The sequence below is a fragment of the Oncorhynchus tshawytscha genome, unplaced genomic scaffold, assembly GCF_018296145.1.
Source record: "Oncorhynchus tshawytscha isolate Ot180627B unplaced genomic scaffold, Otsh_v2.0 Un_contig_10693_pilon_pilon, whole genome shotgun sequence".
Taxonomy (NCBI): Eukaryota; Metazoa; Chordata; class Actinopteri; order Salmoniformes; family Salmonidae; genus Oncorhynchus; species Oncorhynchus tshawytscha.
The window spans coordinates 65,001-92,500 of NW_024609220.1; the positions used below are offsets into that span (position 1 = coordinate 65,001).

The window sequence follows — 27,500 nt, forward strand, 5'->3', positions numbered from 1 at the left end:
CCCTCTCTCTATATTCTCTGAGCTTTTCCTTCGCTCTCACTCTGTCCTTTCTCTTTCTCAATTCAATTCACTTTATTGACATGGCAAGTTCATTATTACTCAGGTTGTCAAAGTATACATCTAGAATACTATATATATATATATATATATATATATATTTATATATAAATACATGGTGGGACCAACAGCAATAATAATAGTAGTTGTGAACATGGGATTACCATTAACAACAACTACAACAACAATATTAATGAAAATAACAATACATTAAAGCAATGGTAGTAGACCAGTGTCAACATGACTGAGAAGACACATGACCTGGTAGTGGATCAGTGTCAAGATGACTGAGAAGACACATGACCTGGTAGGGGACCAGTGTCAACATGACTGAGAAGACACATGACATGGTATGAAAGACAGAACAAAACAAGATGGGAAATATTATCAACATTACTTTTCACTGGCTGTCCCTCAGGTTGTGGCAGGAGGTGTAACGGTTCTCTTTAGTTGAAGGAGAGGAGGACCAAAATGCGGCGTGATGATGATTCATGTTTGGCGTTAACGCCTTGAGGATCTTGGTTCCCAATTGGGGATCAGCCCTCCCACCGTCAGCTGGAATGTGGCACATGGAACGCAAAAAATATTCTTAAAAATATTTAACCTCCACACATTAACAAGTCCAATAGCTCAAATGAAAGATAAACAACTTGTTTATCTAGCCAGCAAGTCAGATTTCTAAAATGTTTTACGGCGAAAACATAGCACATATTTATGTCAAACCACCACCGAAGACACACCGAAGACCAAGCTAATTTCCATAGCCAAATTCAACAAAATATGCAATCACCAAACGCTTTTGAAATCTTCATCAGATGACAGTAATATAACATGTTACACAGTACATTTATGTTTTTTTTCAAAAATATGCTATATATATCCATAAATCTCTGTTTACAATGACACCATGTTCAAAAAAATGCTACTCGAATGTCTGGAGAAATGCGATAGCTCCAGCATATGCCGTCAGCTAACATGGAATACACATCATAAACTTTGACTAAATATGCATGTTCTACATATATATAGAAAGATACACTTCTTCTAAATGCAATCGCTGTGTTACATTTATTTTTAACGTTACAGATTTCGTTCACTAGGCTATAATATGAGTCGGCGCTCAGGAATTAGCATTTTGGCTCCTCTACTGGAGTCCACAGAAACCCATAATAAACACATAAATATTCCCTTACCTTTGCTGTTCTTCCATCAGAAGACCTGGAAGGGTTTATACTTACCAAAAACAGCTTTAGTTTGGAAGTCTGTGTCTTTCGGTGATCAAACACGACATATTTCGGTTGAAATGCAGCCAAAAAGTCAAGTGGGTGCGCACCAAAACGTCGAAATTACATATTATATGTCGACTACACTTGTCAAACTATGTTCAGAACACAGCATTAGCATGTTATCTAGCTTCACAGCAATTCTCAGGACGATCAGAAACACACGAGTCGTTTAATCAATCTTGGAACAAAGACATCACCCGAGCAGAACGCGCATGAGAGTAACCTGTTTTCTCGCGTGACCGAAAGGTTTCGGCCCGCCAAAACCCTCGTGAGCTCGCGATTCTCACAATGAGAAGCCCCATTGAAAGCAGACATCGCGCTGAAGAGATAGAAACTGTTCCCAGGACTGTAGGTGCTTGGGAAGGGTGGGGGCGATGACGTCAAAGTTGGGCCAACTTTTATGATGACAAGAGAGAGTTTGGGAGAATGAGTGCCCTGAGAGTTCTGCTTTACATAGAGACATAATTTAAACGGTTTTAGAAGCTTTAGAGTGTTTTCTATTCAATAATAATTTTTATATGCATATATTAGCAATTTTTGACAGATTTTTTTTCTGTTTACTATGGGCACGCAATCACCCCAAAGGGGGCAGCAATCAGCCCTAGCTCCTAATTAATAAAGGAAAAACTATACATGAATAAACTACAAAACAATGAAATGTGAAAACTCAAAACAGCCCTATCTAGTGCAAAACACAGAGACCGGAACAATCACCCACAAACACACAGTGAAACCCAGGCTACCTAAATATGGTTCCCAATCAGAGACAATGACTAACACCTGCCTCTGATTGAGAACCATATCAGGCCAAACATAGAACTAGACAAACTAGACAATTAACATAGAATGCCCAACCAGATCACACCCTGACCAACCAAAACATAGAAACATACAAAGCAAACTATGGTCAGGGTGTGACAGGAGGACACATATTTGCCTGCCAAAACTGCACATTTAGGCTTTTCACCCAATAAATATTAGATTTTTTTCTTCGTCTTTTATAGTTTCAAATTCTTTGTATTGAATTATAATTTTGGGAAAGAAATATTCTCTTTGGTCTGAGTATTTGTCACAGTGTAGTTAGAAATGCAGCTCTGTCTCTACCTCTCCCCTGGAGCAGAGTGAGCACAGCCTGTCCTCTCTGGGCAGCCAGGTTTGTCTGTGACGACCGGTCTCTATAGTCTGCCATCAAGTCTGTTTAGAGCCAAATAGCACTGAAATTTACTTTGATTTTTTTGTGGTGTCTTTCCAATAGGTGATATATTTTTATTTTTGTCTTGTAATGATTTGGTTGGGCCAGATTTTCTGAGTGCTGTCCTGAGGCTCTATGGGGTTGGTTTGGGTTGGTGAACTGAGCCTCAGAACCAGCTGGCTGAGGGGTTCTTCTCTGGTTTCATCTCTTGACATTGTAGGACTTTGTGATGGAATGTTTTGGGGTCGCTTGTTTTTAGATGGTTGTAAAATTTGATGGCTCTTTTTTCTATTCGAATGAGGAGGGGGTATTGGCCCAATTCTGCTCTACATGCGTTTATTATAGTTTTTCTCTGCACTTGCAATACAGTCTTGCAAAACTCTGCATGCAGTATTTCAATTGGATTTTTGTCCCATTTGGTGAATTCATTATTAGAGAGTGGACCCCATACTTCACTGCCATATAGAGCAACTGGTTCTATAACCGATTGGAAAGATTTTGAGCCAGACTGGATTTTCGATTTTAATTGGAATTTTGATTTTAATGTTCCTTTTAATGGCATAAAATGCTCTTCTTGCTTTGTCTCTCAGCACATTCACAACCAATGTGAAAGCTACCTGTGTTGCTGATATTTAGTCCTAGATTTGTGTAGTTTTTGGTGTGTTCTAATAGCACTGTGTCCAAATAGAAATTATATTTGTCATCCTGATTTCCTGACCTTTTTTGGAATATCATTATATTTGTTTTTTTTATAGGTTAATGGTCAGAGCCCAGGTCTGACAGAACCTGTGAAGACGATCTAGGTGCTGCTGTAACCCCTCTTTAGTGGGAGACAGCAGCACCAGGTCATCTGCGTACAGCAGACACTTGATTTCAGTGTTGTGTAGGGTGATACCAGGTGCTGCCGATTCTTCTAATGTTTTTGACAATTCATGTAGATGTTAAATAGTGTTGGACTTATGGGGCAGCCCTGTTTCACTCCCCGTCCCTGAGAGAAGAAGTCTGTTTGCTTGTTGCCAATTTTAACTGCACATTTGTTTTTAGTGTACATTGATTTAATAAAATCATATGTTTTCCCTCCAATACCACTTTCTATTAGTTTATAAAAAAAGAGCTTTGTGCCAAATTGAATCAAATGCTTTCTTGAAATCTACAAACCTCGAGTAGATTTTGCCTTTGTTTTGGTTTACTTGTTTGTCAATTAGAGTGCGTAGGGTGAAAATGTGGTCTGTTGTACGATAATTGTTTTAGAAATCCAATCTGACTTCTGCTCAGGATGTTGTGTTCATCAAGGACATGATGTAGTCTGCTATTTATGATACTGCAGAGGATTTTCCCCAAGTTGCTGTTAACGCAAATTCCTCTGTAATTATTTGGGTCAAATTTGTCTCATTTTTATAGATTGGTGTGATCAATCCCTGGTTCCAAATATCGGGGGAAATACCTGCAGTGAGGATAATGTTGAAGAGTTTGAGTATAGCCAATTTGAATTTGTGGTCTGTATATTTGATCATTTCATTTAAAATACCATCAGCGCCACAGGCCTTTTTTGGTTGGAGAGTGCATAGTTTTTCCAATAATTCTTCTTCTGTAATTGGGGTATCCACAGGATTCTGGTAGTCTTTGACTGCTGATTCAAGGATTTGTCATTTTTCTTGACTATCTTTTAGTTCTGGGCTCTTTGATATATTGCTGTAGAGGTTTACAAAATGATTTCTCCACATGTCCCCATGTTGGAGAGACAATTCCTCATGATGAGGTTTGTTTCATTTATTCCAATTCTCCCAGAAGTGGTTTGATTCTATGGATTCCTCAATTCCATCCAGCTGATTTCTAATGTTCTGTTCCTCTGTTCTTAGGGTATGTTTGTATTGCTTCAGTGTTTCCCCATATTGAAGGTGTATATTTTTGTTGTCTGGTTCTTTATGTTTTTGATTAGATATATTTCTCAATGACTTTCTTAGATTTTTGCAATCATTTTCAAATCATTTTTCATTATCTCATATTTCTCTTATGCTTCTTTAGATTAGCCAAGGAGGCTAAATTGTCAAATATAACGTTTATGTTCCAAACAGCCACATTTACACCTTCATTGCTGAAGGAGAAAGTTAAGGTTAAAAAGTTGTCCAGGAGAGATTGTATTTTTTGGCTACTAATTGCTTTTTGGTAGCTGTCTGTACTGTTTGCACTCCATCTATAGGCCTGTTTTGTACCATGTAATTTATTTGACTGTGATGCTTCATGGTTGGGTTCCGCTCTTCTCAGATACACTGTGATTTTACTGTGGTCTGAGAGAGGTGTTAGTGGGCTGAGTGTGAAGGCTCTGAGAGAGGTGTTAGTGGGCTGAGTGTGAAGGCTCTGAGAGAGGTGTTAGTGGGCTGAGTGTGAAGGCTCTGAGAGAGGTGTTAGTGGGCTGAGTGTGAAGGCTCTGAGAGAGGTGTTAGTGGGCTGACTGTGAAGGCTCTGAGAGAGGTGATAGTGGGCTGACTGTGAAGGCTCTGAGAGAGGTGTTAGTGGGCTGACTGTGAAGGCTCTGAGAGGTGTTAGTGGGCTGAGTGTGAAGGCTCTGAGAGAGGTGTTAGTGGGCTGAGTGTGAAGGCTCTGAGAGAGGTGTTAGTGAGCTGACTGTGAAGGCTCTGAGAGAGGTGTTAGTGGGCTGAGTGTGAAGGCTCTGAGAGGTGTTAGTGAGCTGACTGTGAAGGCTCTGAGAGAGGTGTTAGTGGGCTGAGTGTGAAGGCTCTGAGAGAGGTGTTAGTGGGCTGAGTGTGTCCCTCTCAGCCTACCGTTGACTATGTACAGACCCAGTGTTCCACAGAGCTGTAGGTGTACCTACCAGCTCTGAGAGAGGTGTTAGTGGGCTGACTGTGAAGGCTCTGAGAGAGGTGTTAGTGGGCTGAGTGTGAAGGCTCTGAGAGAGGTGTTAGTGAGCTGACTGTGAAGGCTCTGAGAGAGGTGTTAGTGGGCTGAGTGTGAAGGCTCTGAGAGAGGTGTTAGTGAGCTGAGTGTGAAGGCTCTGAGAGAGGTGTTAGTGGGCTGACTGTGAAGGCTCTGAGAGAGGTGTTAGTGGGCTGAGTGTGAAGGCTCTGAGAGAGGTGTTAGTGGGCTGACTGTGAAGGCTCTGAGAGACTCTGGGTTTAGGTCGGTGAGGAAGTAGTCTACAGTGCTGCTGCCAAGGGATGAGCTGTAGGTGTACCTACTAAAAGAGTCCCCTCTCAGCCTAACATTGACTATGTACAGACCCAGTGTTCCACAGAGCTGTAGGTGTACCTACCAAAAGAGTCCCCTCTCAGCCTACCGTTGACTATGTACAGACCCAGTGTTCCACAGAGCTGTAGGTGTACCTACCAAAAGAGTCCCCTCTCAGCCTACCGTTGACTATGTACAGACCCAGTGTTCCACAGAGCTGTAGGTGTACCTACCAAAAGAGTCCCCTCTCAGCCTACCGTTGACTATGTACAGACCCAGTGTTCCACAGAGCTGTAGGTGTACCTACCAAAAGAGTCCCCTCTCAGCCTAACATTGACTATGTACAGACCCAGTGTTCCACAGAGATGTAGGTGTACCTACCAAAAGAGTCCCCTCTCAGCCTACCGTTGACTATGTACAGACCCAGTGTTCCACAGAGCTTCACAAGCTGTACTCCATTTTTTGTTTTTCACCTTGTCATAGTTGTTTCTGTGGGGGTATGTGGCGAGGGAAACGTTGTTGCTTCCTGGTATGTGTTTGTCCCCATGACTGTTAATAGTGTCTTGTTCCTCTGTTGTTCTAGCATTCAGGTCTCCACAGAGTACGTTGCCTTGGGCCTGAAAGTGACTAATCTCCCCCTGTAGAATGGAGAAACTCTCTTCATTGAAGTAGGGTGACTCTGAGGGGGGAATGTATGTGGCACAGAGGACCTTCTCTCTCTCTCTTCCAACATTCTAAAGGATGGCAACAGAGCATCTCTCTGTGATGTCTCTTTAGGCTTTCTAAGATTAAAAGGTCATCTTTCTCATCTCTTATTCATTCAGGATGGCAACAGCCTTTTCTATTTAGTATTCTCTAAGTCTTCCTACTGTAGTCGTCCAACTTCTCAAACGTGCTCTGTTCCCTCTTCTTCTAACACAGCTATCTAACCGATCTAAAACAATCACACATCCTGTTCCCTCTTCTTCTAACATGGCTATCTAACCTATCTAAAACAATCACACATCCTGTTCCCTCTTCTTCTAACACAGCTATCTAACCTATCTAAAACAATCACACATCCTGTTCCCTCTTCTTCTAACATGGCTATCTAACCTATCTAAAACAATCACACATCCTGTTCCCTCTTCTTCTAACACTGTTCCCTCTTCTTCTAACACAGCTATCTAACCTATCTAAAACAATCACACATCCTGTTCCCTCTTCTTCTAACATGGCTATCTAACCTATCTAAAACAATCACACATCCTGTTCCCTCTTCTTCTAACACAGCTATCTAACCTATCTAAAACAATCACACATCCTGTTCCCTCTTCTTCTAACACGGCTATCTAACCTATCTAAAACAATCACACATCCTGTTCCCTCTTCTTCTAACACAGCTATCTAACCTATCTAAAACAATCACACATCCTGTTCCCTCTTCTTCTAACACAGCTATCTAACCTATCTAAAACAATCACACATCCTGTTCCCTCTTCTTCTAACACAGCTATCTAACCTATCTAAAACAATCACACATCCTGTTCCCTCTTCTTCTAACACAGCTATCTAACCTATCTAAAACAATCACACGTCCTGTTCCCTCTTCTTCTAACACAGCTATCTAACCTATCTAAAACAATCACACATCCTGTTCCCTCTTCTTCTAACACAGCTATCTAACCTATCTAAAACAATCACACATCCTGTTCCCTCTTCTTCTAACATGGCTATCTAACCTATCTAAAACAATCACACATCCTGTTCCCTCTTCTTCTAACACAGCTATCTAACCTATCTAAAACAATCACACATCCTGTTCCCTCTTCTTCTAACATGGCTATCTAACCTATCTAAAACAATCACACATCCTGTTCCCTCTTCTTCTAACACAGCTATCTAACCTATCTAAAACAATCACACATCCTGTTCCCTCTTCTTCTAACACAGCTATCTAACCTATCTAAAACAATCACACATCCTGTTCCCTCTTCTTCTAACACAGCTATCTAACCTATCTAAAACAATCACACATCCTGTTCCCTCTTCTTCTAACTAACAGCTATCTAACCTATCTAAAACAATCACACATCCTGTTCCCTCTTCTTCTAACACAGCTATCTAACCTATCTAAAACAATCACACATCCTGTTCCCTCTTCTTCTAACACAGCTATCTAACCTATCTAAAACAATCACACATCCTGTTCCCTCTTCTTCTAACACAGCTATCTAACCTATCTAAAACAATCACACATCCTGTTCCCTCTTCTTCTAACACAGCTATCTAACCTATCTAAAACAATCACACATCCTGTTCCCTCTTCTTCTAACACAGCTATCTAACCTATCTAAAACAATCACACATCCTGTTCCCTCTTCTTCTAACACAGCTATCTAACCTATCTAAAACAATCACACATCCTGTTCCCTCTTCTTCTAACACAGCTATCTAACCTATCTAAAACAATCACACATCCTGTTCCCTCTTCTTCTAACACAGCTATCTAACCTATCTAAAACAATCACACATCCTGTTCCCTCTTCTTCTAACACAGCTATCTAACCTATCTAAAACAATCACACATCCTGTTCCCTCTTCTTCTAACACAGCTATCTAACCTATCTAAAACAATCACACATCCTGTTCCCTCTTCTTCTAACACAGCTATCTAACCTATCTAAAACAATCACACATCCTTTTCCCCAGTCTATCATGTTCACAGACTCCCTGTATAGTTCAGCCTTCATTTGTCTGTTCTTGGTGTTGGAATTCAAACTTTATATGGCTTTCAGATGCCTGGTATAACTATGTTTTTCAACTTTTCGGTTGTCCACCCCCCCAGATAGGTTATTTTGTTATGATCAACCTCTGTTTGTTCACCACCCAGTTCAGAGAGAATAAAGCAGTCCTCACCTACTCTAACTCTGTGTTTCATTATGCTTGTCCCGAACTATGTGTTTACATTTGCTCGCCCAACATATTGGTTATTTCTTCACGATCAACCTGTCTGTGGTCACTTACTCCTGCTCTAACTCTGTGTCTGTTCATGAAGGAGTCCCTAACTCTGTGTATATTCCTGTTTGCCCAACAGATTGGTTCTTTCTTCATGATCAACCTGTGCCTGGTGGTGATCGCCACCCAGTTCAGTGAGACCAAGCAGCGGGAGCACCAGCTGATGCAGGAGCAGAGAGCCCAGGCCCACTCTTCCTCTACTCTAGCCAGCATGACTGAGCCCTCGGCAGGTTGCTATGAGTCCGTCTTCCAGCTGGTCTGCCACGTCCTCCGCAAGGCCCGCAGGTAGGGAGTATGGAGGCCAATTCATGCCAAAATACATTTGATTATTTATATTTCTGTAATTGATGTGATATGATGTAATGTGCTTCTTAACATGAGAATGTCAAGTAGAAATAACTAGAAGATCCCAAATAAAATATTTAATTTTTAAAATAAAACAAACAAAAATATACCATTGAACAAAAACAACATTTGCCTTCAGCAGGTGCATTGCTTTTCCCTTTAATGTTTCAATGTTTCAATTTGTTTTGGCATGAATGTGCCTCTATACACAGGAGGTCCATGGCGCTCTGTAACCGACTGTTGGGGAGGCCCAAGGAGGTGAAAGGAGCAGGGAGAAGAGGAGGAGGAGAGAAGATGAATGTGAATGGAGGAGGAAGAGGAGTAGGTGGAGAGAGGAGAGGGCAGCACAGACAGGGTGAGTGGTGAAGAGGGGGAGAGAGAGAGAGCGATGGAGGGAATTAGAGCGGGAGTATGTGATATCATTGCATCATTTGGAGGTTTTGACATTCATAGGACACAGACTGGAAACAATAAATGGATTCATTAGAAGATTAATTTGTTCTACGGTTATGACATTCAACACCCGAGTACAGAGGGAGATAATTGTTGGACGTCAAATTGAAAATAGCTTCTTTTTTCTTTCCCTTATTTGATCTCCAATGTTCCCATTTGAACCAGCGGTCCACTGTCCCCACCACACCAAGCCGGAACACGCCTCCCCAGGAGACTCCATCGCCCTCACCCTCTCCCCCGCCACCGACGGCTGCCCTCATTGCACCGTCGCCCTGTCAATCAGCGACGGGGCGGGACCTGCCGACAGCCTGGCCAATTTGGAGGTGGAGGAAGGAGCTTTGGAGAAGACGGAAGGGGAGGGCAGCAAATGCGATGCCGGGAAGGAGGAAGTGAAAGACGCGGCTCCCGCTAAGGTTTCTGGGGGATGTAGGCGGGGGTGTGGGAAGCTGTGGGAGGAGACGAGGTTGAAGTTGTTGGGGATCGTGGAGAGCAAGTACTTCAATAGAGGAATTATGATCGCTATCCTCATCAATACCATCAGTATGGGCATCGAACACCACAACCAGGTATGGATCTCTTCCTCATCTCTCTCTCTTCTTCATCCCTCTCTCTATCTCTCTCTCTCTCTGTCCATCTCTATCTCTCTGTCCATCTCTCTCGCTTCTTCATCCCTCTCTCTATCTCTCTCTCTCTCTGTCCATCTCTATCTCTCTGTCCATCTCTCTCGCTTCTTCATCCCTCTCTCTCTCTCTCTATCTCTCTGTCCATCTCTCTCTCTCTCTCTGTCTGTCTATCTTTCTCTATCCATCTGTCTGTCTGGCTCTCTCTTTCTATCTTTCTCTCTCTCTCTCTGTCTCTGTCTCTCTCTCTCTCTGTCTGTCCATCTTTCTCTATCCATCTGTCTGTCTGGCTCTCTCTTTCTATCTTTCTCTCTCTCTCTGTCTCTGTCTCTCTCTCTCTCTGTCTGTCCATCTTTCTCTATCCATCTGTCTGTCTGGCTCTCTCTTTCATTCTTTCTCTCACTTCTTCTTTTCTCTATGTCGTTCTCTCTATTTCTCTGTCTATTTGTGTCTGCATGTACTCATGTTCATCCCTTTTCTCCCCCTCTCTTATTTGAGTCTACATACTGTATGTGAACCACTCTCTCTTTCCTCCTCTCTCCACATCCAGACTCCACGTAGTGACCTTTCTTTGACCCATCTATGAAAAGGTCACAGTGGAACCCAGCCTCCCCTTTATAGTACATCCATAATGCAACAATTACGTACAAACATCTTTCTCAAGTCTCTCTCTCCCTCATTCCACAACCCTTGTTTTTTCTCTCTCTTTCTCCCTCATTCCACATCCCTTGTTCTTTCTCTCTCTCTCTCTCTCTCTCTCTCTCTCTCTCTCTCTCTCTCTCTCCCTCATTCTTTCTCTCTCTCCCTCATTCTCTCTCTCTCTCTCTCTCTCTCTCTCTCTCTCTCTCTCTCTCTCTCTCTCTCTCTCTCTCTCTCTCCCTCATTCCACATCCGTCGTTCTTTCTCTCTCTCTCTCTCTCTCTCTCTCTCTCTCTCTCTCTCTCTCTCTCTCTCTCCACCTCTAACTCCGTCATCCACCCACTCTATTCTTCCATCACGGCAACAAAGAAATGTCTCTGGTCTCAGAGAATGCTAAAGATAGAGAGAGACGATGATGAAGGAGCGAGAGAGGATGATGAAGGAGAGAGAGAGAGGATGATGAAGGAGAGAGAGAGTATGATGAAGGAGAGACACACACACACACACACACATGGAAAAATACACACACACACACAGTCACACTCCGTCCTCAATGACCTTCAGGCGGGTGATCAGAGGCTTGTTCAGTGATGTCATCATAGGTTAGGGATAGTGATTAGGTTTCAATCACAACACAGACACATTTAGCCATACAGATTTACCATACATGCGCGTGTATGTGTGTCTGGAGAGAGCGAGGGACAGAGAAAGAGAGAGAGATGGAGAGAGAGAGAGAGAAAAAAAGAGAGAAACTGTGCCACCACTCTGTGCCCTTTTTGACTGATCGATGCAGGCCTGTCAATCACAGGAAGATTGAACTGCCTGATAACTAGCGAGAGAGGGAGAGGAAAGAAAGAGAGAAGGAGGGGAAAGAAAGAGAGAAGGAGGGGAAAGAAAGAGAGAGGGAGGGGAAAGAAAGAGAGAAGGAGGGGAAAGAAAGAGAGAAGGAGAGGAAAGAAAGAGAGAAAGAAAGAGAGAAGGAGGGGAAAAAGAAGGAGAGAAAGAAAGAGAGAAGGAAAGAAAGAGAGAAGGAAAGGGGAAAGAAAAGAGAGGAAGGAAAGAGAGGAAAGAAAGAAAGAGAAGGAGGGGAAAAGAGAAGGAGGGGAAAGAAGACAGAAGGAGGGGAAAGAAAGAGAGGAGGGAAAGAAAGAAAGAGGGGAAAGAGAGAAGGAGGGGAAAAGAAGGAGAGAAGGAGGAGGGGAAAGAAAGAGAGAAGGAGGGAAAGAAAGAGAAGAGAAAGAGGAGAAGGAGGGGAAAGAAAGAGAGAAGGAGGGGAAAGAGGAGAGAAAGAGAAGGAGGGGAAAGGGAAGAGGGGAAAGAAAGAGAGGAGGGGAAAGAGAGTGAGAAAGGGGAAAGAAAGAGAAGGAGGGGAAAGAAAGAGAAGGAGGGGAAAGAAAAGAGAAGGAGAGGGAAAGAGAAGAGGGGAAAGAAGGAGGGGAAAGAAAGAGAAGGAGGGGAAAGAAAGAGAGAAGGAGAGAGGAAAGAAGGAGAGAAAGAAGGAGAGAGGGAAAGAGAGAAGGAGGGGAAAGAGGGGAAAGGGGAAAGAGAGAAGGAGGGGAAAGAAAGAAAGAGAAGGAGGGAGGAAGAAAGAAAGAGAAGGAGGGGAAGAGAAAGGGAAAGAAAGGAGGGGAAAGAAAGAGAGAAGGAGGGGAAAGAAAAGAGAAGGAGGGGAAAGAAAGAGGAGAAGGAGGGGAAAGAAAGAGAGAGGAGGGGAAAGAGAAAGAGAAGGAGGGGAAAGAGAAGAGAGAAGGAGGGGAAAGAAAGAGAGAAGGAGAAAGAAAGAGGAAAGAAAGAGAGAGGAGGAGGGGAAAGAAAGAGAGAGAGGAGGAGGGGAAAGAAAGGAGAAGGAAAGAAAGAGAGAGGAGAGGAAAGAAAGAGAGAAAGGGGAGAAAGGAGAAAGAAAGAGAGAAGGGGGAAAGAAAGAGAGAAGGAGGAGAAAGAGAGAAAGGGGAAAAGAGAGAAGGAGAGGGAAAGAGAGAAGGAGGGGAAAGAAAGGAGAAGGAGAAAGAGAAGGAGGGGAAAGAAAGAGAGAAGGAGGGGGAAAGAAAGAGAGAGGGAGGGGAAAGAAAGAGAGAAGGAGGGGAAAGAAAGAGAGAAGGAGGGGGAAAAGGGGAAAGAAAGAGAAGAGAGAGAAGGAGGGGAAAGAAAGAGAGAGAAGGAGGGGAAAGAAAGAAAGGAGAAGAGAGAAAGGAGGAAAGAAAGAGAGAGAGGAGGGGAAAGAAAGAGAGAAGGAGGGAGAAAGTGAGAAGGAGGGGAAAGAAAGAGAAGGAGGGGAAAGAAAGTGAGAAGGAGGGGAAAGAAAGTGAGAAGGAGGGAAAGAAAGTGAGAAGGAAAGAGAAGAGGGGAAAGAAAGAGGAAGAAAGAAAGAAAGAGAAGGAGGGAAAGAAGGAGGGGGAAAAGAGAAAGAAGAGAAGGAGGGGAAAGAAAGAGAGAAGAGGGGAAAGAAAGAGAAGGAAAGAAAGAGAAGAGGGGAAAGAAAAGGAGGGGAAAGAAAGAGAGAAGGAGGGGAAAGAAAGAGAGAAGGAGGGGAAAGAAAGTGAGAAGGAGGGGAAAGAAAGTGAGAAGGAGGGAGAAGGAAGAAAGAGAGAAGGAGGGGAAAGAAAGTGAGAAGGAGGAAGGAAAGAAAGTGAGAAGGAGGGGAAAGAAAGAGAAGGAGGGGAAAGAAAGAGAGAAGGAGGGGAAAGAGAGAAGGAGGGGAAAGAGAGAGAGAAGGAGGGGAAAGAAAGTGAGAAGGAGGGGAAAGAAAGTGAGAAGGAGGGGAAAGAAAGTGAGAAGGAGGGGGGAAAGAAAGAGAGAAGGAGGGGAAAGAAAGTGAGAAGGAGGGGAAAGAAAGTGAGAAGGAGGGGAAAGAAAGTGAGAAGGATGGGATAGAAAGTGAGAAGGAGGGGAAAGAAAGTGAGAAGGAGAGGAAAGAGAGAGAGAAGGAGGGGAAAGAAAGTGAGAAGGAGGGGAAAGAGAGAAGGAGTGGAAAGAAAGAGAGAGGGAGAGAGAGGAAAGAGAGAAGGAGAGGAAAGAAAGTGAGAAGGAGGGGAAAGAAAGTGAGAAGGAGGGGAAAGAAAGTGAGAAGGAGGGGAAAGAAAGTGAGAAGGATGGGATAGAAAGTGAGAAGGAGGGGAAAGAAAGTGAGAAGGAGAGGAAAGAGAGAGAGAAGGAGGGGAAAGAAAGTGAGAAGGAGGGGAAAGAGAGAAGGAGTGGAAAGAAAGAGAGGGAGAAAGAGGAAAGAGAGAAGGAGAGGAAAGAAAGTGAGAAGGAGGGGAAAGGTGAGAAGAAAGTGGAAGGAGAAAGGGAAAGAAAGAAAGAGGGAAAGAAAGTGAGAAGGAGGGGAAAGAAAGTGAGAAGGAGGGGAAAGAAAGTGAGAAGGAGGGGAAAGAAAGTGAGAAGGAGGGGAAAGAAAGTGAGAAGGATGGGATAGAAAGTGAGAAGGAGGGGAAAGAAAGTGAGAAGGAGGGGAAAGAGAGAAGGAGTGGAAAGAAAGAGAGGGAGAAAGAGGAAAGAGAGAAGGAGAGGAAAGAAAGAGAGAGGAAAGAGAGAAGGAGAGGAAAGAAAGAGAGAGGAAAGAGAGAAGGAGAGGAAAGAAAGTGAGAGAGAGATAGAGGAAAGAGAGGAGTGTGAATAAAGAGAGAGGGAGAGAGAGGAAAAAGAGAAGGAGAGGAAAGAAAGAGGGTGTGTGTGGGGGGGTACGTTCCCAATGTATAAAGCAATATAAAGATCTCTCTGTATCTCTAACGTGGCTCTCTCTCTCTCTCATTCTCTCTCTCTCTGGTCCCTTCCCTCTCCCCCTTCCCTCTCTCTCTCCACTAGCCTGAGGAACTAACCAACGTGTTGGAGATCTGTAACATAGTGTTCACTAGTATGTTTGCCATGGAGATGATTCTGAAGATAACAGCGTCCGGATGTTTCAACTATCTGAGAAACCCCTACAATGTGTTCGACGGTGTCATCGTCATTATCAGGTTAACAACGGAAGGATTATCATCCAAATCTGTTCAACAATGTCATCCCAATATTCAAACCAATATAGACCCAAATCTGTTGAAATGTATTGAAAGTCTTGATTGATTCTCCCCCTCTCCTCTTTCTCCCTCCCCCATCCCTCCCTCCCCCTGCCCTCCCTCTCGCCAGTGTGTGTGAGATCATCGGCCAGTCTGACGGAGGTCTGTCCATATTGAGGACCTTCAGACTCCTTCGTGTCCTGAAGCTAGTCAGGTTCATGCCGGCGCTGCGCAGACAGCTCGTGGTCCTGATGAAGACTATGGACAATGTGGCCACCTTCTGTATGCTGTTGATGCTGTTCATCTTTATATTCAGGTACACACACCGCTTTGTACACATCTGTATCTACACGATCACACACACACACACACACACACACACACACACACACACACACACACACACACACACACACACACACACACACACACACACACACACACACACACACACCTGGTACGCATGCAGTCACATATACATACATGCAGGCACAGTGGTGGACACACACACTCACCATGCACACAGCACACAGTGTATGTGCGTCAGCCTGCCTGACTGACTACACTTCCATGTCATTGAATTCCCATCATGAAGAGGTTCTAGACATTACCACCTGTTGACTGTAGAGGCTGAGACTGACAGAGAAACGTACAAGAAGCCCCAGTGTAATAATCAGTGTAGATTTTTCCTTCCCCTTCTCCTTCTCATTTTTCTTTCTCTTCTCCTTCTCCTCCTTCTCCTTCTATTTTCCTTTCTCTTCTCCTTCTCCTCCTTCTCATTTTCCTTTCTCTTCTCCTTCTCCTTCTTCTCCTTCTTCTCCTTCTTCTCCTTCTCCTCCTTCTCCTTCTCATTTTTCTTTCTCTTCTCCTTCTCCTCCTTCTCCTTCTATTTTTCTTTCTCTTCTCCTTCTCCTCCTTCTCCTTCTATTTTCCTTCTCTTCTCCTTCTCCTCCTTCTCATTTTCCTTTCTCTTCTCCTTCTCCTTCTTCTCCTTCTTCTCCTTCTCCTCCTTCTCCTTCTCATTTTTCTTTCTCTTCTCCTTCTCCTCCTTCTCCTTCTATTTTCCTTTCTCTTCTCCTTCTCCTGCTTCTCCTTCTCATTTTCCTTTCTCTTCTCCTTCTCCTTCTTCTCATTCTTCTCCTTCTCCTCCTTCTACTTCTCCTTTTTCTTTCTCTTCTCATTCTCTTTCTTCTCCTTCTTCTTCTTCTTCTTCTCCTTCTCATTCTTCTCCTTCTTCTCCTTCTACTTCTTCTCCTTCATCTTCTCCTTCTCCCTCTTCTCCTTCTCCTTCTTCTTCTTTTCCTTCTTCTTCTCCTTCTTCTCCCTCTCCTTCTTATCCTTCTCCGTTTCCTTCTTCTCCTTCTCTGTTTCCTTCTTCCCCTACTCCTTCTACTTCTTCTCCTTCTTCTTCTCCTTCTCCTTCGTCTCCTTCTCCTTCTTCTCCTTCTTCTTCTCCTTCTCCTTCTTCTCCTTCTCCTTCGTGGAGTAGTATCTTGGGTTGCAGTATCTTGGGGATGAGTGTAGTTTTCTATTGGTCATATTAGAAGTGTATTGTCTGTCTTGGGTTGCAGTATCTTGGGGATGCATATCTTTGGCTGCAAGTTCAGCCTGAAGACAGAGGCAGGAGACACTGTTCCAGACAGGAAGAACTTTGACTCTCTACTCTGGGCCATCGTCACTGTGTTTCAGGTAAAGGGCTGGTAGTGTGTGTGTGCATTGTGCATGACCTCCACCTCTCCTCAGCTGCTCTCTCCTTCTCTCATCCCTCTCTCCTTCTCTCATCCATCTCTCATCCCTATCTCCTCTCATCCTTTTCTCCTCTCTCCTTTCTCCTCTCTCCTTTCACCCCTATCTCCTCTCTCCTTCTCTCATCCCTCTCTCCTTCTCTCATCCCTCTCTCCTTCTCTCCTCCATCTCTCATCCATATCTCCTCTCATCTATCTCTCATCCCTATCTCCTCTCTCCTCTCATCCCTCTCTCCTTCTATCATCCCTCTCTCCTTCTCTCCTCCATCTCTCATCCCTCTCTCCTTCTATCATCCCTCTCTCCTTCTCTCATCCATCGCTCATCCCTCGCTCCTACTCTTATCCCTCTCTCCTTCTCTCATCCCCCTCTCCTCTCTTCCCTCACTCCTTCTCTCATCCCTCCTTCTCTCATCCCTCGCTCCTTCTCTCATCCCCCTCTACTTCTCTCATCCCTCGCTCCTACTCTCATCCATTTCTCCTCGTCTCATCCCTTGCTCCTTTTCTCATTCCTCTCTCCTTTTCTCATCCCTCCATCCTCTCCTTCCTCTCTCCTTCTCTCATCCCTCTCTCCTTCTCTCACCCCCATCTCTTTCTCTCCTTCTTTCTCTGTGTAGATCCTCACCCAGGAAGACTGGAACACGGTGCTGTATAATGGAATGGCTGCCACCTCTCCTCTAGCTGCTCTGTACTTCGTAGCTCTTATGACGTTTGGGAACTATGTCCTCTTCAACCTTCTGGTGGCCATCTTGGTAGAGGGATTTCAGGCTGAGGTAAGAGTTTGAGCTTTTTTGGGGGGGACTAACATACATCAAACCAATGACATGGCATAGATTTTTTGATGTAGCATTCATGTTCTTCCTCCTCTCTCCCTCCCACTCTTCGTCCATTCCTCACCCTTTCTCTCTTGCTCTCCCTCCCTCTCTTTCTCTCTATCTTCCTCTCCCTCCCTCCCTCCCTCCCTCCCTCCCTCCCTCCCTCCCTCCCTCCCTCCCTCCCTCCCTCCCTCCCTCCCTCCCTCCCTCCCTCTTTTTCTTTCTCTCTCTTCCTCTCTCTCTCTTCCTCTCTCTCTCTCTCTCTCTCCTTCACTCCCTCCCTTTTTTTCTATCTCTCTCTTCCTCTCTCTGTCTCTCCACCAGGGAGATGCTAATCGCTCCTATTCAGAGGATGACAGTTCCCCCTCTAACTTTGACGAGAGTGAGAAGCTTAATGATTCTCTCAAACTGTCTGGTGAGTCTATGGTTTGTGGTTTAGATGGTAACATTCACAATATAATGCTGTGGTTTGGATGGTAACATTCACAATATAATGCGGTGGTTTGGATGGTAACATTCACAATATAATGCTGTGGTTTGGATGGTAACATTCACAATATAATGCTGTGGTTTGGATGGTAACATTCAGAATACAACGCCTGTACAATGGTTTCTAGGACAAGCAGAGGACAAAGCAGTGCATTCTTCATGCTCATGTTTCAAGGATGTTATACACAACACATTAAAAGGGGTGGGGGGTAGAGCATCCTGGAAACCATTGTACACGGACTAGGTATTCAGTCACAGACAAAGGAATAAGGTGGTTCCCAAGACAACTATTGAATTCTGGATGGGATTCATACCAAAGTATAGTCATGCAGTGAGGAGTTATAGTGCACAGAGTGCTGAAGTAGACAGGGACACACATGGAGACAGGAAGGGCTGTTTTTGGGTTCATTCTGGGTAGCACTCAGTGTTCTCTACAACACACACACACACCCCCCCCCCCACCCACCCACCCACATCAACTCTTCCTCACAGTCTCCCACTTCCATTACAGATGTCCTCACCTTATTTGAACCAAGGCAGCTTCAAGCTCTCCTCAGACTGAGTGAAAGAGAAAAGAGAGTAAGACTACGTGTTCTAACTGACAAAAATAACCCCGTCTGTTATCTATAAATCATAACTCTGACCCCGGTTTAGCCAACCAGCTTACAGAGCCCCCTGAGCTCAGCCAGAAACACTATTAGATCATCTAAGACCCGGAGAACATGTTCTGTAAAGCCTGACCTCCATAGAGTACCACAGTATGAGTCATAATACCCAGAAAACCTAGCGGTCAAACAAGGAAATGGTTCCAATCGTTTTTACACCATTCATTTTTCCCACAGGAGATTTCAGAAACACTTCAAATAAGGGCTGTGTTTCCTGTAGTCTTACCCTGATTTAATGTTTTGATAATCATGTAAATCTCTCTCGGACAAGGTGACTTTTATCAATGTATTCGCCTGTATTTACCCCCCAAAAATGTGATGCTAATTAGCTGCTGACGTGGCTATCATGAAGAAGTACAAATGCAGTGATGATCTGGACGAGACTGCCGAATCGAGGCAAAGGTCAATTTAGTCATTAACCTGTTGCGACGAGCAATCCCGTATCCGGGAGCGTAATTATAGCCTCAAGCTCATTATCATAACGCAATGTTAACTATTCCTGAAAATCGCAAATGAAATAAAATAAATATATTGGCTCACAAGCTTAGCCTTTTGTTAACAACACTGTCATCTCAGATTTTCAAAAAATGCTTTTCAACCATAGCTACACAAGCATTTGTGTAAGAGTATTGATAGCTAGCATAGCATTAAGCCTAGCATTCAGCAGGCAACATTTTCACAAAAACAAGAAAAGCATTCAAATAAAGTAATTTACCTTTGAAGAACTTCGGATGTTTTCAATGAGGAGACTCAGTTAGATAGCAAATGTTCAGTTTTTCCCAAAAGATTATTTGTGTAGGAGAAATCGCTCCGTTTTGTTCATCACATTTGGCTAAGAAAAAAAAAACGAAAATTCAGTCATTACAACGGCAAACTTTTTTCCAAATGAACTCCATAATATCGACAGAAACATGGCAAACGTTGTTTAGAATCAATCCTCAAGGTGTTTTTCACATATCTATTCGATGATAAATCACTTGTGGCAGTTTGGTTTCTCCTCTGAACAAAATGGAAAAATGCACGCACCTGGAGATTACGCAATAGTTTCGACGGAGGACACCGAGCGGACACCTGGTAAATGTAGTCTCTTATGGTCAATTTTCCAATGATATGCCTACAAATACGTCACAATGCTGCAGACACCTTGGGGAAATGACAGAAAGTGTAGGCTCATTCCTTGCGCATTCAGAGCCATATAAGGAGACATTGGAACACAGCACATTCAAAATCTGGCTCACTTCCTGTATGAAATTTAATCTTGGTTTAGCCTGTAGCATTAGTTCTGTGGCACTCACAGACAATATCTTTGCAGTTTTGGAAACGTCAGAGTGTTTTCTTTCTAATTATATGCAATAGTCGAACATCTTTTCGTGACAAAATATCTTGTTTAAAACGGGAACGTTTTTCATCCAAAAATGAAATACTGCCCCCAGAGGTTCAAGAGGTTAATAAATTGGCTAAAGTTTTTTTTAAATGTACCCGTTAGCAAAGGTGCCAGCTATAGAGGAAGTGCAGGAGCTTGCAGGGATTTGTAGTCTTATCGTCTTACTTTGATGCTAATTAGCATTTTCAAATCTGAGAGTAAATAGAGACTAATATATCGACACAAGTTGCCTTGTCTGAGATAGATTTACATGATTATCAAAACGTCATGCCAGGGATAGTCTACACGAAACACAGCCGAAACACAGCCCTTATTTTAAGTGTTTCTGAAATCCCCTGTGGGAAAAATGATTGGAACCATTTCCCTGTGTGACTCCTAGGTTTTATAGGTATTGTGACACCTCCAATGTGGGGCTCTATGTGAGGTGTCAGACCTAGTATTCCTGTTGTGGAGAACTCTGTTCTGTGTCTCCTTGGGGTGTTACGTTATGGAGGAAGACTGGAGAGTAGGAATCATGTGTGTTAATATTTGAATACTTCAAACGAGTGGAGCTAGCTGGGGGTATATATGAGGATTTAGGAAACACTACTAGCTGGGGGTATATATGAGGATTTAATAAGCACTACTAGCTGGGGGTATATATGAGGATTTAATAAACACTACTAGCTGGGGGTATATATGAGGATTTAATAAACACTACTAGCTGGGGGTATATATGAGGATTTAGATTTAGGAACACTACTAGCTGGGGGTATATATGAGGATTTAGGAAACACTACTAGCTGGGGGTATATATGAGGAGCTTTAGCTGGGGGTATATATAATAAACACTACTAGCTGGGGGTATATATGAGGATTTAATAAACACTACTAGCTGGGGGTATATATGAGGATTTAATAAACACTACTAGCTGGGGGTATATATGAGGATTTAATAAACACTACTAGCTGGGGGTATATATGAGGATTTAATAAACACTACTAGCTGGGGGTATATATGAGGATTTATAAACACTACTAGCTGGGGGTATATATGAGGATTTAATAAACACTACTAGCTGGGGGTATATATGAGGATTTAATAAACACTACTAGCTGGGGGTATATATGAGAAATTTAGGAAACACTACTAGCTGGGGGTATATATGAGGATTTAATAAACACTACTAGCTGGGGGTATATATGAGGATTTAGGAAACACTACTAGCTGGGGGTATATATGAGGATTTATAAACACTACTAGCTGGGGGTATATATGAGGATTTAGGAAACACTACTAGCTGGGGGTATATATGAGGATTTAGGAAACACTACTAGCTGGGGGGGGGTATATATGAGGTATTTAGGGAAACACTACTAGCTGGGGGTATATATGAGGATTTAGGAAACACTACTAGCTGGGGGTATATATGAGGATTTAGGAAACACTACTAGCTGGGGGTATATATGAGGATTTAGGAAACACTACTAGCTGGGGGTATATATGAGGATTTAGTAAACACTACTAGCTGGGGGTATATATGAGGATTTAGTAAACACTACTAGCTGGGGGTATATATGAGGATTTAATAAGCACTACTAGCTGGGGGTATATATGAGGATTTAGTAAACACTACTAGCTGGGGGTATATATGAGGATTTAGGAAACACTACAAGGGCTGTTTTAGAGACCTAATGCAATTATTTATATAAAGGTCTGTGCTTCTTCTTCTTCATCTTTGCCCTTTTAGATCCTAAGATCTGCACTTTGACCCCTAACGGGCACCTAGAGTTGACCACGTTGACCCCGGTGATGACCCCCAGGGGGTCGTACCCCACTGACAGGCTGACCTATGCCCTGGGGTCACGGAAGAGCAGCGTTATGAGTCTGGGCAAGGCCAACCTGGAGCAGAGGAGATCATTCTCTCTGGTGAGATGTAACACACACACACACACACTCAACCATTAACCCAGAATTTCTCAGTGTAAATACCCTTAAAAGAAGACTTTCCCTAATAGCAACACTTAGCATATCGTAAATATAACAGCTATTCTTTAAATGTCCGCAGTCTATGATTTCCTAGACCCCAGACTATGTACAAGTTGCATTAGACAAATTACACACTACACGCCACATAATGGCAGTTATCAAGGGTCTGCTTAGCCACTAGTCAGCCGCAGACTATTCCGGATGGAGTCTTCAATTCGATAAACATTCCCGACGACGGGGGAGATTCTGATCACAACGTTCCCAGTTCAGGAACTCCCTGGACTCCACGCATCTGTCTGTCGAGCCAAAGCCTGACTTTGGTTGATTGAGCCTGGCTCAGTTCCCAGGATTCCAGTCGCCATGGCAACCACCGTTAATTAAACGAGAGAGAGAGGGAAGGAGAGAGAGAATGAGAGCGAAAGAGAGAGAGAGAGAGAGAGAGAGAGAGAGAGAGAGGATTATGTATAGTTTAGTGGCATACTTGTCTTCATTGTCACATGTTAATAACAATGTAAGACATCTTTGCTGAAGGCCTCCACAATCATTGTATACTCCACTGCCTGGGGGTGAAAGTTAACATGAATGTTTCTGTCCCCTACCAGTAGCTTGAGACAGTCCCAAGTTAAATGTTTGATCAATGATGCCATTTTTTTTATTTACTCAATTTACCTGAAGAATCTAAAAACACATTTTCTTACACTTTGGTTTTTCCCTGATATGTTGATGTATATCTGTTTAATGAGGTGAGACACATCTAACACAAAAAAGAAAGGGGGGTGGGACGAAATAAGCATTGCTGTGGCAACGGTGGTATAAATTCCTCCTGTATATAGCTGTGAAAAAGACTGTGATTGTCGTCACAGGGACGATTCCAGAAGTAAACCATGTAATTATCCTGACAGAGTGGCTATCACCTCCCAGGGCACCACACACACTGCTTAGAACGGTCAGTTAACTCACTTGGTAAAGTTTCACTGGTGAGGCTTCATTTGAACGTCGGCAGAAAAACTGTCTAGAAAGTCTTTATATAAATATATATATATACACAGTGGGGAGAACAAGTATTTGATACACTGCCGATTTTGCAGCTTTTCCTACTTACAAAGCATGTAGAGGTCTGTCATTTGTATCATAGGTACACTTCAACTGTGAGAGACGGAATCTAAAACAAAAATCCAGAAAATCACATTGTATGATTTTTTAACTAATTAATTTGCATTTCATTGCATGACATAAGTATTTGATACATCAGAAAAGCATAACTTAATATTTGGTACAGAAACCTTTGTTTGCAATTACAGAGATCATACGTTTCCTGTAGTTCTTGACCAGGTTTTCACACACTGCAGCAGAGATTTTGGCCCACTCCTCCATACAGACCTTCTCCAGATCCTTCAGGTTTCGGGGCTGTCGCTGGGCAATACGGACTTTCAGCTCCCTCCAAAGATTTTCTCAAGTCTGGAGATTGGCTAGGCCACTCCAGGACCTTGAGATGCTTCTTACGGAGCCACTTCTTAGTTGCCCTGGCTGTGTGTTTCAGGTCGTTGTCATGCTGGAAGACCCAGCCACGACCCATCTTCAATGCTCTTACTGAGTGAAGGAAGTTGTTGGCCAAGATCTCGCGATACATGGCCCCATCCATCCTCCCCTCAATACGGTGCAGTCGTCCTGTCCCCTTTGCAGAAAACATCCCCAGAGAATGATGTTTCCACCTCCATGCTTCACGGTTGGGATGGTGTTCTTGGGGTTGTACTCATCCTTCTTCTTCCTCCAAACACGGCGAGTGGAGTTTAGACCAAAAAGCTCTATTTTTGTCTCATCAGACCACATGACCTTCTCCAATTCCTCCTCTGGATCATCCAGATGGTCATTGGCAAACTTCAGACGGGCCTGGACATGTGCTGGCTTGAGCAGGGGGACCTTGCTCGCGCAGCAGGATTTTAATCCATGACGGCGTAGTGTGTGGTTGGTTTTCTTGTGGTCTTCTTTTCTTTGAGCCTGTGGTCCCAGCTCTCTTCAGGTCATTGACCAGGTCCTGCCGTGTAGTTCTGGGCTGATCCCTTACCTTCCTCATGATCATTGATGCCCCACGAGGTGGGATCTTGCATGGAGCCCCAGACCGAGGGTGATTGACCTTCATCTAGAACTTCTCACCAAGCTGCTTGTCTATTGTCCTATAGCCTATCCCAGCCTTGTGCAGGTCTACAATTTTATCCCTGTGGTCCTTACACAGCTCTCTGGTCTTGGCCATTGTGGAGAGGTTGGAGTCTGTTTGATTGAGTTTGTGGACAGGTGTCTTTTATACAGGTAATGAGTTCAAACAGGTGCAGTTAATACAGGTAATGAGTGGAGAACAGGAGGGCTTCTTAAAGAAAAACTAACAGGTCTGTGAGAGCCGGAATTCTTACTGGTTGGTAGGTGATAAAATACTTATCAAATCAAATCAAATGTATTTATATAGCCCTTTGTACATCAGCTGATATCTCAAAGTGCTGTACAGAAACCCAGCCTAAAACCCCAAACAGCAAGCAATGCAGGTGTAGAAGCATGTCATGCAATAAAATGCAAATTAATTAGTTAAAAAATCATACAATGTGATTTTCTGGATTTTTGTTTTAGATTCTGTCTCTCACAGTTGAAGTGTACCTAGGATAAAAATTACAGACCTCTACATGCTTTGTAAGTAGGAAAAGCTGCAAAATCGGCAGTGTATCAAATACTTGTTCTCCCAACTGTATACACTGAATGTACAAAACATTATGAACACCTGCTCTTTCCATGACAGACTGACCAGGTGAATCCAGTTCCACTTCTTTCAGCAGAAAAAGCCCCGAAACTGCGGTTGCAGTGGGCTAAGGAATGAAAACACTGGACCCAGAAACTGCGGTTGCAGTGGGCTAAGGAACAAAAACACTGGACCCAGAAACTGCGGTTGCAGTGGGCTAAGGAACAAAAACACTGGACCCAGAAACTGCTGTTGCAGTGGGCTAAGGATCAAAAACACTGGACCCAGAAACTGGGGTTGCAGTGGGCTAAGGAACGAAAACACTGGACCCAGAAACTGCGGTTGCAGTGGGCTAAGGAGCGAAAACACTGGACACTGGAGAATTGGAAAAACATTGCCTGGTCTGATGAATCCTGCTTCTTGCTGTTTCACGCTGATGGGAGGACTAGGGTTTGGAGAGAACCACACATGCATCCATCATGCCACATGTCAACATTACAGGCTGGTGGTGATGTGATGGTGTGTTTTCATGGCACACATTGGGCCCCTTGATAAAAGTGGAGCAATGTTTGAATGCCACAGGATATCTGAACATCTTTGCCAATCAGGCGCATCCCTTAATGGCAGCAGTGTATCCATCTGTGAAAGGATTGTTTTCAGCCGGGTAATGCCCCATGCCACAAGGCTAGGATTGGCCAGGAATGGTTCCACGACAGTGAATTCAGCTTAGTGCAGTGGCCTGCCCAGTCACCAGATCTCAATCCAATTGAGCATCTGTGGGATGAGATGGAGCCAGCTATTCAGGGTAGAGATCCACTACCAGCCAACTTGACACAACTGTGGGAAGCATTCGAGTCATCATGGCAGCTTGTAGAGTCCACGCCCCGATGTATTGAGACGGAGGCCAAACGTGGTCCTTAATGTTGTCTTTATGGTGTATATATGGTATATACATCATGTATTTACCAACGTATACATTTCAAATACCAGTTCATTTTCTCATGTTGTCTTTTGTTGTCTTGGTTACAGCACCACGGCCGCAGTTCCCTGCACCACCATTGGGGTCGCCCTCCCCCTCCTCAGAGTGCATGGAACCGCAGGTAGATAGTTAGAGCAATGAAATACTTGATTACTTCATTAATCATGAATCGATCATTAATTAATCAGTCATATCATATTAGTCCTTGTTGAATGATTAAAGTAACCTTATTGATCCATAATTAATTGTGTAATACACTATTTATCTCAGGAACGTACCAATCCTTTATGAATCCGTTCTAACTACTTTATGAACTCTTCATGTACCCACCACATTCTGCCTGCCCTCAGGTCCAGCTGGAACAGCCTGGGTTGTCCCTCCCGGGGGGTAGGGGGGATGGGAGCAGGTGTGGTGGGAGGAAGCCTCCGTGTCCGAAGCCCCCACTCCCACATCCACTCCCTTTACCACTCAGCCGAACACGAGTTCCTCCTCTCCCCCGCTCTCCGCCTCCCCCCTCACCACGCTCCCCCTCTCCCCCTCCTCTCCCGACGCAATGCCATCCGGCACCGGGACCGCCGCGCTCTCTCCCTGGAGCTGCCAAACATGCTCCAGGTCCCCGGGGGACCTCCGTCTCACCCCAACCCCAGGATGAGGAGTGTTTCTGGGGGAGGGAGCAGCGGCAGTGGGGGTATGGTGGCGGAGCACCATGATTGTAATGGGAAGGCTCCTAGTCCTACTGGTGTTATGGGTCCCCAGACTGCCCAACTCCTAACGGAGGTCTTCCCTCAGCTGAACCTGGCCAAGGACAGATCGGACCTGGATGAGGAGATAGACTATGTGAGTTTTACTGCAAGACTGGCTACAACTGAGTAGTCTATGTTTACCCAGAGGGTTTTTACTCGATGGGAAAATGTCCTTGACTGAAATGACTGTTAAGTCATTGTATCAAACATTACCACCAGAGGTGACATGAATGTCCCATTTTCCTCTATTGATAATACATTTCCTCTCTCCCTCTCTCCCTCTTTCTCTCTCTCTTTCTCACACACACTCTCTCTCTCCTCCCCCTCCTCCCCCTCCTCCTCTCTCCCTCTTCCTCTCTCTCTTTCTCACACACTCTCTCCCTCTCTCCCTCTTCCTCTCTCCCTCTCTCCCTCTTCCTCTATCCCTCTTCCTCTCTCTCTTTCTCACACACACTCTCTCTCTCTCCTCCCCCTCCTCCTCTCTTCCTCTCTCCCTCTCTCCCTCTCTCCCTCTTCCTCTCTCTCTTTCTCACACACTCTCTCCCTCTTCCTCTCTCTCTTTCTCACACACTCTCTCTCTCTTTCTCACACACTCTCTTCCTCTCTCCCTCTTCCTCTCTCTCTTTCTCACACACTCTCTCTCCTCCCCCTCCTCCTCTCTTCCTCCTCCAGAGTCTGTGTTTCCGTATCCAGAAGATGATGGAGGTGTACAGGCCTGACTGGTGTGAGAAAAGAGAGGACTGGTCTGTCTACCTCTTCTCACCACAGAACAAGTATGTTACTCAGACACACACACATAAAGACCTGTCTGTCTCTTGTTACTCAGACACACACACATAAAGACCTGTCTGTCTCTTGTTACTCAGACACACACATAAAGACCTGTCTGTCTCTTGTTACTCAGACACACACACATAAAGACCTGTCTGTCTTTTGTTACTCAGACACACACATATAAAGACCTGTCTGTCTCTTGTTACTCAGACACACACATAAATACCTGTCTGTCTCTTGTTACTCAGACACACACATAAATACCTGTCTGTCTCTTGTTACTCAGACACACACATAAATACCTGTCTGTCTCTTGTTACTCAGACACACACATAAAGACCTGTCTGTCTCTTGTTACTCAGACACACACACATAAAGACCTGTCTGTCTCTTGTTACTCAGACAACACATAAAGACCTGTCTGTCTCTTGTTACTCAGACACACACA

General features: G+C 44.0%; 1 protein-coding gene across 1 annotated transcript in view; it reads left to right on the plus strand.

The window, feature by feature from the left end:
- The window catches only part of LOC121844445 (voltage-dependent T-type calcium channel subunit alpha-1I-like), a gene marked incomplete at both ends in the record, with an annotated part of 105,101 nt that overhangs the window by 48,019 nt on the left and 29,582 nt on the right, over positions 1-27,500 (plus strand). Inside the window, 11 exons of the mRNA XM_042314540.1 lie at positions 8,798-9,003; positions 9,671-10,082; positions 14,577-14,728; positions 14,898-15,083; positions 16,339-16,456; positions 17,127-17,282; positions 17,649-17,739; positions 21,593-21,771; positions 25,586-25,656; positions 25,886-26,372; positions 26,951-27,051. Of these exons, the coding sequence (XP_042170474.1) occupies positions 8,798-9,003; positions 9,671-10,082; positions 14,577-14,728; positions 14,898-15,083; positions 16,339-16,456; positions 17,127-17,282; positions 17,649-17,739; positions 21,593-21,771; positions 25,586-25,656; positions 25,886-26,372; positions 26,951-27,051 (2,159 nt within the window). The remainder of the gene's footprint in view (positions 1-8,797; positions 9,004-9,670; positions 10,083-14,576; positions 14,729-14,897; positions 15,084-16,338; positions 16,457-17,126; positions 17,283-17,648; positions 17,740-21,592; positions 21,772-25,585; positions 25,657-25,885; positions 26,373-26,950; positions 27,052-27,500) is intronic.